We start from the raw sequence: 12,874 nt of genomic DNA on the forward strand, positions 1-12,874 counted from the left end.
CCCCCCTGAGGGGCTCTGGAGAGAAGGAGCCATTTTCAAGGTAACTTGGGGATATGCAGGCAGCTCCTCACACAGCCTCTTCTTTGCTGCCTGTGTTCTGGCTCCTGGGACTTGTATTGAAGTCACTAGCCAGGCTCACAGCAGTAAAAGCCGTGACCTGCCTGCCTGCTGAAAGGCTGTTGGGATGAGAGGAGCAAAGGAAAAATTTGCAGGGAGCTTTCAGAGCACGGGGGCCCATCCTGACCCCGCTTTCTCTCCATGTGCCTCCAGGTTCACAGTGACTTCACTGCAGCAGCAACACGAGGTGCTATGGCTGTCATTGATGGCAATGTCATGGCCATCAACCCCAGCGAGGAGACCAAGATGCAGATGTTCATCTGGAACAACATTTTCTTCAGCCTGGGCTTTGACGTCCGTGACCACTACAAGGACTTTGGTGGAGACGTTGCTGCTTACGTGGCTCCCACCAATGATCTCAATGGTGTGCGGACCTACAACGCTGTGGATGTGGAAGGGCTGTACACGCTGGGGACTGTCGTGGTGGATTACAGAGGTTACAGGGTGACAGCTCAGTCTATTATCCCTGGCATCTTGGAGCGGGAGCAGGAACAGAGTGTCATCTATGGGTCAATAGACTTTGGCAAGACAGTTGTGTCACACCCCAAGTACCTGGAGCTGCTGGAGAAGACCAGCAGGCCGCTGAAGATCCAGAAGCACAAAGTTCTCAACGACAAGAACGAGGAGGTGGAGCTGTGCTCCTCAGTAGAGTGCAAAGGCATTATTGGCAACGATGGGCGTCACTACATCCTGGACCTGCTACGCACTTTCCCTCCAGATCTAAACTTCCTGCCTGTTGAAGGGGAGGAGATGCCAGAGGAATGTAAGAAAATGGGGTTCCCCAAGCAGCACAGACACAAGCTTTGCTGTCTTCGTCAAGAGCTTGTTGATGCCTTTGTAGAACACAGGTGAGCAGAGCTTCTCCCTTCCTCCACGTGCATCTGATCATGGTTCAAGTCAGGACCTTGCTGCACTGTCCTGGGAGCATCTCAACAGAGCTCCCAGAAGTGAGCAACTAATTGTCCTATTGCTTGGCTATGTAAATGCAGTTATAGGAACTTAATTAACAAGAAGTGAGAACAGTAGGGATTTGGACAGGAAGCCAGGGGAAGAGATGGTTTGTGTTTTAGTGTCCAGATCTATTATTGTTGATTCCTGTCCAAACATCTAGAAGTTCTTTCCCTGCAGGTGTCCTTTCCACTTGATGGCCAGGGAACGGGAAGGATTTTTTGCTGCTTTTTAAGGCTTTCCCAATGTCCTGAAAGTTATGTTTGTTTCTAGAGGCTGGAAAAAATCCTGTGGGCGCTGCTGTAGGTGTGTTTGTGGTGGGCTGTTTGGGTCACTTGGTGCTGGCAAGGCAGGGGAGCTCAGGGAGTGGGACATGTTCCAGACGTGTGGTGCTCTGGGATTCTGCTGTGCTGCATTGCCTTCTCCCTTTGCTGCAGGTATCTCTTATTCATGAAGCTGGCTGCGCTGCAGCTGATGCAGCAGAAAGCCAACAAGCAGGAGAGCTCAGCTGCGCTGGAAAATGGAGCCTCTGCAGAGAATGGCACGGCAGACAGCGAGAGGCCTGAGTCAGAGGATGGGAAAATAGAGGACAGTGTGACTGGGCTGGATCAGGTGAAGGAGCTCGCGGAGACCATCGCGTCCGACGATGGAACAGGTACTTCATCCTCAGCACCAGCCCCTGGTGGGAGCTGTGCCAGGCTGGGCATGGTTGGGGTGACTGATGGTGGTTAAACAGGACAAGCACTGGCTACCTGTCAGTGTTGCCTAGCCTCTTTGTTAGAGCTGCTCACACCCTGATGCATGATTCGCCCCTGCAGGCAGGGGGACTGAGCTGTCTGAACCCAGCAAAGCCACCAGCCCCTCAACTCTTCCCTGGGAGCAAGAGCCTGGCCAGGCTGGCCTGTGGAGTGCAGGGGAGGGCTGGGGCCAGACAGGAGGCCAGGAGTGCACAGGCACCTTTGGGAACCCCAGGCTTGGATTTCTGAGTGCATGTGCTTGGAGGTGGGGATATCCATGGGGTTTTTGGGTCATCTTACGTTCTCTTACTCAGACTTTGCAGCCGTTCTCCTTTACAATTGATTGTTTTTATAATGGATTTCTTCAGAATGTGCCATCATTGCTATTTTTAGTAACAAAACTTAATAGCTAGGTCTGTCATTTCCTGAACTCCACATTCATTTGTATTCTGTTTTTCTTCCTGCTCCAGTGGATCCCAAAAGCAGAGAAGTGATTCGGAATGCTTGCAAGGCTGTAGGCTCCATTAGTGACACATCATTTGATATTCGGTTTAACCCAGATATTTTCTCACCAGGTATGTGTACCCAGAGCTGGGACCAGCCCTTCAGAGGGTGGCTGTGTCCAGCCAGCTGCAGATAAACACTGTGCTGTAGCCAAGACTGGTTTTGTTAGGCTGGGCAGGGTGCAGGGCCCTCTGTGAAGCATGGAGATGCAGAAGAGAGGAAGCAGCAATGGATTGCAGTGCTGGAGCTGCCAAGGGCAGCCAAGGGGAGTGTCTCCCACCCCTGGGGGAGGGCTGTGGGTTGCTGCCAAGAATCCTCCTGTGATTCTCCAGCGTCCCAGCTGTGAGACCACATGAAAAGAAGCAGAGGGAGGGAAAAGATCAAATTTGATCCTCATGTAGTAGTTTACACAAAAAATAACACTTGTAGTTGAACGACTGATGTTGGGACCTCAGTGAAGGGCTGGGTTTGTTTTAGTAACATTTCAGTGAGCAGTCACAGTGCCCTTTCACATGCACACATCAGGCACAGGCATGAATTTCCATTACTTGGAGCCATATTTTTTATTGGGAAGTTGAGAAGCTCCCAGAGTGCTTCTTGGGGTGAACACTGGGGCACTGTGCAGGCACATTGCAGGAGAATGGCCAAACCATTGAGTCTGAGCAGCCCAGCCACTGCCTGAACACAGCAGCCAATGCTCTTCCCATCAGAACATTTATAGTTTGAGATAAGTTTTTGAAGCATCCAGCATTCCAGGGAGACAGTTAGGTTTCTGTGAGTTGCTGTGGTTGATGTTTTTCTCTTGTCCTCTCCCAGGTGTTCGCTTCCCAGAGTCGAGCAGAGAGGAGGTGCAGGATCAGAAGCAGCTGCTGAAGGACGCTGCTGCGTTCCTGCTGTCCTGCCAGATCCCAGGCTTGGTAAGGAGCCCAGAGCCAGTAGTGATGCTGCCCTCAGAGCTTGGCTGCTCTGAGCAAGCTGGTGACCACTGGGACAGCAGCTTTACCTGAGCAGCTGCAGGCTCTGGCACTGCTGGGGGAGCACAGGAACAGCATGAGCATGGCATGCAAGGCATGAGGGGTTTTCCTTTGCCCATCTTACATCATGGCACAATTTTCTCACCTCAATCCAACAAAAAATTTTTGGCACTGGTAATTAAAGCTATTGCTAAGAGTTTGGGACAATAGAGACCACATCAGCCATCCTCCCTAGCCCTAGGCATCCTTCACAGCTTATTGTTTTAGCTGACCCTGGCTGTGACTCAGTCAGTGACTAATAATTTGAAGTGAACTGGGAAATTGTTTTAATTAATAGCAGTCATTAAAAACTCCTTCTGTAAGTCTTAAGCACTTTGGACATTACCCATGCACCTGGCCACATAAGAAATCCCAGTTTCTCCCTTCCTGGGATGCTTGCTGAATTGATGGCTAATGCAGCTGTCAGAGCAGGCACTGGAACTGGCAGGGCTCTCATGAGCCCTACTCCAAGAGGTCCAGGAGTTGTTGATCTTGTGTTATAAGAGGGTTTTCCTTGTGGGAAAGTTTCTTCTGAACTCTAAATCCACTAATTCTGTAGTCAGCACAGCCTTCAGAACCAGCTATTCAGTCTTTAAACAAAAAAGGAGGTGAGTCAGAAAAGGGCTTGGTGATTGCTGATTACAAGGTGGTTGATACTCCAGTATATAAACCCAAAACACTGCACAGGCCTGTGTGAGAGCAGGTTGCAGACAGCTGCTCTAGCAGGTAGTCCTGTGCATATCAGAGAGGAGCTGATGTTACTCCATGACGTGAATTAAACAACTGTTTATCAGCACTGCAGCACAAGTTAACATGCAAGTGCCATTTGTCCTTATCAGCTATGTGTGCACAGCTCCACGTACTCTTTTAATTAGAAATGGCAATTAGTGACTGTGAGGCCCTTAAAGAAGGGTCAGCCTGCTAGTTGCACAGGTAGGAGTTGTTTTGCCTCTGCCTCTGAGAGAGTGTAGTTCTGCTCCTTCCCTGCTGAGACAGAGGAGTGAAACTGGCCCCAGTGGCAAAGACCTGGCCCAGACTGGGCTGGCTACTGCAGGTGTCCCCCCTGCCTGTGTTACCACGGTGGTCCCTGGTGTTACAGCAGGTGTTACCCACCAAAAGAGTCTTGTTTGGGGTCAGTGCCTCCTTTCAGGGCAGCCCTCAGCCCCAGGTAAGGAGGTGTCTGAAGTGGCATTGGGGAATGCCTGTCCTGCCTCCTGGTGTGGGTTTTTAAAATACTTTTTAAAATGGAAGTTCTTTCCTTTGTGTTTGTCTTCAGTAACCAAAGTCTGTACATTCCCTGCAGGTGAAGGACTGCCTGGATCACACAGTGCTCCCCATGGATGGGGCGACCTTGGCTGAGGCCATGCACCAGAGGGGCATCAACATGCGTTACCTGGGCAAGGTGATCAACTTCATCACCAAGACCCCCGGCCATGCACAGCTGGATCACATCTTTGTAAGCATCAGCCTTAACATCAGACAGTTCAAACCATTCTGGCATCATTTGTCCCAAGGAGATTCCCACTTGGCCAGTTGTTCTCTCTGTGTAAAAATAAACAGCTTCAAGAACAGGGGAGGAGGGTGGAGGACCTATAAGTGGTGGCTGGGTAGGTTTTTTTTTCCAAATCCTTAATGGATTTCATAATGTTAGGAACTGTAAGTATCTTTTGGGGCAGAGAATTGCTTCAGGGATTCCCAAATGTAATAGTGAGTTACACAGTTGGATTTTCAGCCATGCATTTTTTTAAGCCTCTAAGACACATCTGGGCTTTGGATCAAACTCTGAGGTGTTGTGAGTGTGGCTGCCCAGGAGCAGGCAGGGGCTGGGCTGTGGCAGCCCCTGAAGCACTACTGGAGCTGTGCTGAGCTGTACCCGTGGCTTGTGGGCACAGAGATGCCAGGGGCTCCTCACTGGCTCCAGGAAAGCTGTCAAATGCTTCTGCAGTTCTGTGCTGCAGGGAGAATAGTGTATCTTCTGCAGATCTTGCTAAAAGACCATTTCAAAAGCCCACTGTATTTTTCCATATTCTTGCCAATGCACTCAGTCTGTTCTTTATTCCTTTGGGCAGAAAATTGGAATCAGTGAATTGATCACTCGATCAGCCAAACACATCTTCAAGACGTACCTCCAGGTATGACCTGCAATCTGACCTCTTGCCTCGTATGTCCTCCCTAATGACTTTTTTCCACAAACAGAGCTGTTTGGGGTTCTCCTCTCATTAGGCAGTTCCTGGGGTTGCATGGCAACGAGAAGTGCAAGCTCATTAGCATTGAAATAGGTACAGGCCTGTATGTAAGGGAAAACGAGTTCCCACATGAAGAAAGCTTTCCCAGAGAGCAATCATTCATGCTTTTCCTCCCCAGATCCTCACTCATTATGTTGGAGGCTTTTAAAAGTGAAATCACAGCTTGTTTTCCTTGTAATACTTTTTCCTCTTAAACAGTGTTGCTTTTGCCCTTCTAAGAAGCCTTTTTAATTGACTCAACACTACCTATCCTGGTAGGCTGTGTTCACACACAACCTAGCAATACACCTGGCTCAGTTCCAGTGCCAAAACCTTCTTTGCACTCTCTGCTCTCTCTGTCCCAGGTAGCAGCCCCAGATATGCCTGCACTACATTTCTGTGTGTAGGCACACAGTCCTATGTTGCCATAACTCTGTCTGTGCTGGTGCCACTTGGACATGCTGCCTTCCTGTCCCTCTGGTGGAAGGTGCCCCTGTTTGTGTAGGACTGGATGTGTGTGGGGCTCGGGGCTGGAGTAGTGCTGTGGGATAGCAGGTGTCTCTCCTGACTGACTCTGGTGTTTCCCTGTAGGGTGTGGAGCTGTCAGGTTTATCTGCTGCCATCAGTCACTTCCTCAATTGTTTTCTGAGCTCCTTCCCAAATCCCATTGCCCATCTTCCAGCTGATGAGCTGGTCTCCAAGAAGAGGAATAAGAAACGGAAAAACAGGAACCTTGGCAATGCTGATAACACTGCATGGGCAAGCATGACCCCTCAGGAGCTATGGAAGAATATTTGTTCAGAAGCAAAGAACTATTTTGATTTCAGTCTTGAATGGTAAGTGGAGCAGGTGACCCTGGCTTGTCTCTGGATTCACCAAACTTCTATAGCTCTTGTTCATTAACAGGACCTCCCTTTTTTATTTGTTTTCTGTTTGCATAAAATTTGTACCCTTGAGGGACTTACACAGATCTTTAATGGAAAGAAACTGGGCAAAGAGTAGGAATGGGAAAGTGAGACTTTGAATCAGATGAAACCTGTGATGCAAAGGCAGCCATGAAAAGCAGAGGAGGAAGGGAAACCTTTCCTAAGGGTACAGAAGGGATCAGAAGGTGAGAAGCAGAAGTAGTATAGTCAGAAGATACTTGTCTATATCAACAGTGATTTAGGCTGAAGGGAGCTTTGGCTCCAGAAAAAAGGACAACTGTTCTGTACATGAGCAGAGATGGGAAATAAGGGAGGGGCACATTGGTGCTTCCAGTTTAGCACTCACAGTGCAGTGGCCCAAGAGAAAAACCAACTTTTGGCAGTTGGACAGCAATCATCCCCTCAGTGACAGGGACTGCTCACTCCTCACCAAGAGCTGAAGGTACTCAGCCCAAACACCACAGTGGGCTTTGAGAACACACGTAGGATTTCTGTAAGAGCCCTACTGTGCTCTGGAAGCTTTCACAGACTGTGGGCAAACTCTGCAGTGTTAGTCCTTGGTTTGGCTTAGACTTGGCTGTACAGGGGCCTGTGCCTCAGGTACCCACAATAGAGCAATGGCCTTGAGCAGAAACTCCCCTGAGAGCTGAAGCTTGTGTGTACTTTCTGCAGTGAGAATGCTGACCAAGCAGCTGAAGTGTATAATCTACAGAAAATCACCCTGCTCCGTGAAATCTCCCTCAAAACTGGAGTCCAGGTAAGATCCACATCCTCCCTCCCTTGCCATCATGTTCTGTATTGAGGAACATGAAGAGTAAGTGCAGTGTATTTTGCAGGCACAGCACGAGCCCCAAAGGGTCTTTGTGATGTTCATGTTGGAATACAAGTCCAGCTCTGAGAAATAGATTTCTGATCCAGTTCACTCTCAGGGTAATAAACTTGCTAGCATGTCCCTTGGAAGAACAGCTAGCCTCAGTACAATTGCACTGCCTTCTCTCTCCTCCGTGGGCTGTGGGACAACAGCTGGAGGAGCTCTCCTGCCATGGGTTCAGTGTTGTCACCATGGTGCCATTTTGCCATGTACAGGTGGTGGTGTACACCTACATCTGACCTTGGAGACTTCTGTCCCAGGTTATGGTACATGAGATGTTTTGACTGTGATTCCACATTCAGAATTTTGCCCCTTTTCTTGCCAAGTGCCTATGCAAGTGGTAAGTGTGCCCTCCACTCTTTTTGGTCCCTCCAGATCCTGCTCAAGGAGTACAACTTCGACAACAGGCACAAGCCCACTTTCACAGAAGAGGATATTCTTAACATCTTCCCTGTAGTGAAGCATGTAAACCCCAAAGCCTCCGATGCTTTCCACTTCTTCCAGAGCGGGCAAGCAAAAGTTCAGCAAGGTACAGACCCCATGTGCCTCTGCCTCTTATGATCCCTGAGAGGGGGAAGAGCAGGGTATGTGGGGCATGCCCACCAGGACACTGCTGCCAACCCTGGTGTCCAAGACCATCTGGAACACTCCTGCTATAAAGCCACCAGCAATGAGCAAGGATGGGTCAGGGCAGTGATATCCTGCCCCCAGGGCAGTGACCTGTCTGTGTATCCCACCATTGGTCTCACTTCCTGTCTCCAGCAGTATTAGAGGTTCTTTTAGAGAGACATATATATATACAGATATACTTTCTTTTCAGGTTTCTTGAAGGAGGGCTGTGAGCTCATCAATGAAGCCTTAAACCTGTTCAACAATGTGTATGGTGCTATGCATGTAGAAATCTGTGCCTGCCTGAGGCTGCTAGCTCGGCTCAACTATATCATGGGAGATTACTCAGAGGTAAGCAGGGGCTCTGAGGGGATCCCCTCAGTGCTCTCATTCCTTCCCCATGCTTGCTCAAGCTCACAGCGTGGTGTGACTTGCCCTGGGTTCTGTTCTGTTCTGTTCAGGCCTTAAGCAATCAGCAGAAAGCGGTGCTAATGAGCGAGAGGGTCCTGGGCATTGAACACCCCAACACCATCCAAGAATATGTGAGTATGGGGAGCTGGGGGAGCAGCAGCACCTCAGGGGTCTGGCTGCAGTCTGAGAGCCCTAGTTCATGTCTGCAGCTGAAAAACAGTTGCATTTTCCTCTCTTCTGCAGCTTTCTTTCCAGAATTCTCCATTTCATCATCTTTTTTGATCCTGCAAAGTGAAAAGCTGAGTGTGTCCTGTGTGCTCACTATTTGTCCTGCTTAACCTAGGTTTCTAGTGTTTGTCTGCTGCATATTTATTTATATTAATTCTCCTGACTTTGGCCCTGGGCTTATGTCAAAAACAAAAAGAGGAAAGAATCTCCACCGAAACACAGTCAGAATATGACATACATATGCAAGTCAGGTTGGAAATATTCGGCAAGGGGTGTTAAGAGAAACTGAAATAAAACACACAGCTTCCTCAGTGCTGTGTCCTCAGGGACACCTCAGTGGCACTGTGCATCATTTCAAAGTGACTGAAGTCCTTCTTCAACCACTGAGGAAGACTGCTTATTCATGTGCAGCTAAGGAAAGGTGTGGAGAGATTAGTTTCTTTTATATTAATGCTGGGTCCCTTCTGTTGTCCTAGATGCACTTGGCTCTGTACTGCTTTGCAAACAGCCAACTCTCGACAGCACTGAACCTGCTGTACCGTGCACGCTACCTCATGCTGTTGGTATTTGGGGAGGATCACCCAGAAATGGCACTCTTAGATGTAAGTACTTTGTTTAGGAGTCTTCAAGTTCCTAATCTCTGAGAAACCTCTTGGCCTTTAAGATGCCCACATGATGGCTGTTTAAAACAAACATTTAGGCAGTGTTTTTCCTCCCCGGTTGTTGCTGGTTGGTGCCATCAGATGAAGGAAAAAAGGAGTTTGACCCTTTAGCTGGGAGGGTCAGCTTCAGTGCTGAGCTCTGCGCTGGGATACTGCAGATGGTTTTGAGACCTCTAATCCTTAGGAAAACTCCTTTGTTTATTGTGTTCTTGTTGCACGGGCATAAACTGGAGAGTTTGTTACCTCCCTTGTGCCTGGATTGTTTGGGCTGTGAGGGATGATGGTCCCTGTCCCGTGTTACTGCTGCAGGGACTGGCCAGGGTCACAGCCCCTCTGGCAGTGACACTCCTGCGGGGTCCCACTGTTCACAGAGCAGGAACTGCAGTGTCAGTGTGTCTTTCCCAATGCCTGCTTGGCTTCTCTGTACAGAACAACATTGGCCTGGTGCTCCATGGGGTCATGGAGTATGACCTGTCCCTGCGGTTCCTGGAGAACGCCTTGGCCATCAGCTCCAAGTATCACGGCTCCAAGTCTCTGAAGGTTGCACTGAGGTGAGGCAGGGTGGGGTGCTGGGCTGGCTCACTGCTGTCAGAGCGAGCACACTCACTGAGCACTCACATGGGAGGGTCTGGGCTTAAGAACTGCATATTCAGTCTTGTCCCAGAGCCAAGGTCATGGTGCAGTATCCAAGTTTATTTCAAAAGATGGAGATCCATTGTTCTTAAGGTTAATGGGGGGATCTGCTGTGATGCTGCTTGCTCAAAAACTCTGTCAAGATAAGCCTAGTCCCTGTGGACTCTCAATAGAAAAATGTATGTGGGAAGTAAAGCCGGTAAGGGAATTACACTGGGAGACAGGGACAGTATGTTAAATGCTCGTGTTTAATTGTTCCAGCCCTCAGGGAGGGATCTTTGAGAATCATTTAATGTGCTTTTGTCTTTTGCCATAAAGTTCTGTATTTGAATAAAAACCCTGAGTGGTTTCTGTGTGTTCCCAAGGGAGCTGGGACTGGTGACACCTGTAGGATCTGCTCCCAGTGCCCACTGCTGCAGTGCTGGATGCCCTCTGTCCCTCAGTGCAGAACTGGTTCTGTCAGCCAGGCATGGCCCACTCCCGGTTCTTGCTGCCACATTGCAGCCATCTGTTCTCCATCAGGTTGAAAATCAACCTGATTAAACACCTGCAAGAGCCTGCCTTGTTTTCCAGTGGCTGATGAATGTGCAGGCTCCAGAGACTCTTCAGCTGTCCCTCAGTGGCACTGGGATGCTTGGAGAGACCGTCTCCTCCCACAGAGAAACACTGCCAAACCCAGCAATTTCTTTTTCATTCCAGAAGCACTAAGGCCAACAGTCCAAGCCAAGTCAGCTCTCCCAGCTGGCGAAAGCCCACAGGACTCAGGCCTGGCTCTGCCTGAGGGCTGCAGCCTTCCTCTCCAGTTAAAAAATCCAGCCCCAAGGCATTCCCATGGATCTGCCTCTCCCTTCAGTTCACTGTTGTGGCCTTCAGCTTTCCTGGGTGCAGGATAAAAGATGCCCAGCTCAGTCTTTACTTCTACAGGTCACTTCTCAGCATTCCAGCTAAAATCCAACCTAATTAGTGTAGTAGTTGAATCCTCAGCTGGGCTGGGAAGAAGTAACTCCCAGGGTGCTGCATTCGGTCTCCTTTGACACCTGTGTTGAGACTTTCAGCCCAGACACTGATGGCACAGTAATGCTCACTGCAGCACAGAAATGTTTCTTCTTCAGAGAAGTGACTCAGCCCTTTTCCTTCCCTCAGCCACCACTTGGTTGCCCGAGTGTACGAGAGCAAAGCAGAGTTCCGGTCGGCTCTGCAGCATGAGAAGGAAGGCTACACCATCTACAAGAATCAGGTGATGAGTGGCCCCACTGTGCACTTGTGAGCTGTCACTGCAGGGCCAGAGTTGAAGAGTTCTGCTGCAAACCAGTGCCCAGCCTGGGCCTTGGGGAGGCCTTTCCTACAAACAGCTCTGAGCAGATACCAGGGAGTCCGTGTAGGGCCAGGGCAGAATTGCTGCCCTGTGCAGTAAGTGCCCACTGCTATGCCAGGAGTCTTTGCTCAGCATCCTGCAGATGTGTCCACGCTCTACCCATGGCTGGACAAGCACTTCTGTTGTGGCATGGCCCCACATGCTGGTGGGGCTTGGAAAAAACTGGTTTCTTCTCATGTTTTGTGCCACTAGTCTTTAAATACCAGCTCCAAACTGGTTTGGTAGTGAGTTCTCAGCCTGGCTGCTGCTCAGTGAAACTCCTGCCCCAGCCTGGGGCTGTCTGAGCACGTCTGTGGCTGCACGGGGTGACTCAGCTGAGCTGGCTGAGGGCACAGCCCAGTGTGGGGAATGCTGGAATACTGGTCCAGGTGGGGGGGATGCTGGGATGCTGCTCCTGGAAGAAGAACCCAGTGCAGGGAATGCTGCTCACCCAGCAAATAATGCTTCCACTTGATGAAAATGTGAAATGTCGATAAGAAGGCTCCCAGAGGAACTGTTTTACTGGTTTTTGAATGCCAAGGCAGGTAAAATCCATTTTGCTGGGTTCCTGTAGGGATGCTGAGCTGGCAACACCTGGGTGTGTTCCCTGCGTTGGGTCCTGCTGTCACTTGTGATGTTGAACCTTTTCTTTTTCCCTGTTTCCCATCAGCTCGGTGAACACCATGAAAAGACCAAAGAGAGCTCTGAGTACTTGAAATACCTGACGCAGCAAGCGGTCGCTCTGCAGCGCACAATGAACGAGATCTACAAGAACGGCTCCAATGCCAACATCATGCCCCTGAAGGTAACCCAGAGCTCTGGGGATCGTGCTCTGCCAGATCGAGTTGTGTCCAGCTGCTCCTGAGGGACACGGACTGTCAGGAGGGGGTGGCAGTTGTCCCTTCCCAGGCAGAAGCCCTTGCTAGGGCAGTGGCTCAGACTCAGCGTGGTGTCACCTGTGTGGATGGAGCACAGCGTTGCAGGGTGCCTGGGGAAGCAGCAGGGTACAGGGACAGCTCCTGGGCTGAGAGCCTGGCACACCTGCACACAACCCTGCCCTGCTGCTGACTCATTGCCAGGCAGCAGGTTGCTCAACCCAGAAATACTTCAGTTTCCTCATCCTCAAAAATGCTGTCATCTTTTACCAGATGCTTTGTTCTCCTTCCAGGGATGTTGTGGCTGGGGAGGCTGGGCAGGGAGTGCAGAGGGGCTGTCAGGTTTACCTTACATGGAGCAGCAATGACTGGCCTTCCTGGGCCACACCCAGCTGCTCCTGCCTGCCTCCACACCTGGCAGAGTACCCGGCCTGTGCCATGGGCGCTCGCCCTGCCAGGCTGTACCCCAGCAGATTGGGAAAGAAGGTTCCAGCTGCAGGGAGGGCAGTGTGGGACAGTGCTCTGTGTGTGGGTGTTCTCCCTGTGGAGAACTGGCAACAGACCTGAGGAGTTCATGGCAATGAAGGGACAACAAGGACCTTGAATCAAAAGTCCAGGGATTTGTGGGCAGTGAAGAGGCTCAAACCCATAAAAACATCACTAAAGGGTTTACCCTTGTTAAAATACTTAAGGGAGGGTAGAAAACCCAACACATTTTGGAACTGGCAGTGTGATGTATTTAACTGAAGTGCTGCAGGCTT

At 50.1% G+C, this 12,874-nt stretch overlaps 1 protein-coding gene across 1 annotated transcript in view; it reads left to right on the top strand.

The window, feature by feature from the left end:
* The window catches only part of CLUH (clustered mitochondria homolog), a 44,746-nt gene that overhangs the window by 29,183 nt on the left and 2,689 nt on the right, over positions 1–12,874 (top strand). The window contains exons 11-26 of the mRNA XM_031059765.1: positions 11–40; positions 271–965; positions 1,503–1,720; positions 2,273–2,377; positions 3,123–3,223; positions 4,623–4,775; positions 5,389–5,451; positions 6,136–6,380; positions 7,143–7,227; positions 7,717–7,870; positions 8,162–8,301; positions 8,412–8,492; positions 9,066–9,191; positions 9,681–9,802; positions 11,028–11,121; positions 11,909–12,043. Coding sequence (XP_030915625.1) covers positions 11–40; positions 271–965; positions 1,503–1,720; positions 2,273–2,377; positions 3,123–3,223; positions 4,623–4,775; positions 5,389–5,451; positions 6,136–6,380; positions 7,143–7,227; positions 7,717–7,870; positions 8,162–8,301; positions 8,412–8,492; positions 9,066–9,191; positions 9,681–9,802; positions 11,028–11,121; positions 11,909–12,043 — 2,547 coding nt within the window. The remainder of the gene's footprint in view (positions 1–10; positions 41–270; positions 966–1,502; positions 1,721–2,272; positions 2,378–3,122; positions 3,224–4,622; positions 4,776–5,388; positions 5,452–6,135; positions 6,381–7,142; positions 7,228–7,716; positions 7,871–8,161; positions 8,302–8,411; positions 8,493–9,065; positions 9,192–9,680; positions 9,803–11,027; positions 11,122–11,908; positions 12,044–12,874) is intronic.

The sequence above is a fragment of the Geospiza fortis genome, unplaced genomic scaffold, assembly GCF_000277835.1.
Source record: "Geospiza fortis unplaced genomic scaffold, GeoFor_1.0 scaffold538, whole genome shotgun sequence".
In the NCBI taxonomy this organism is placed as follows: Eukaryota; Metazoa; Chordata; class Aves; order Passeriformes; family Thraupidae; genus Geospiza; species Geospiza fortis.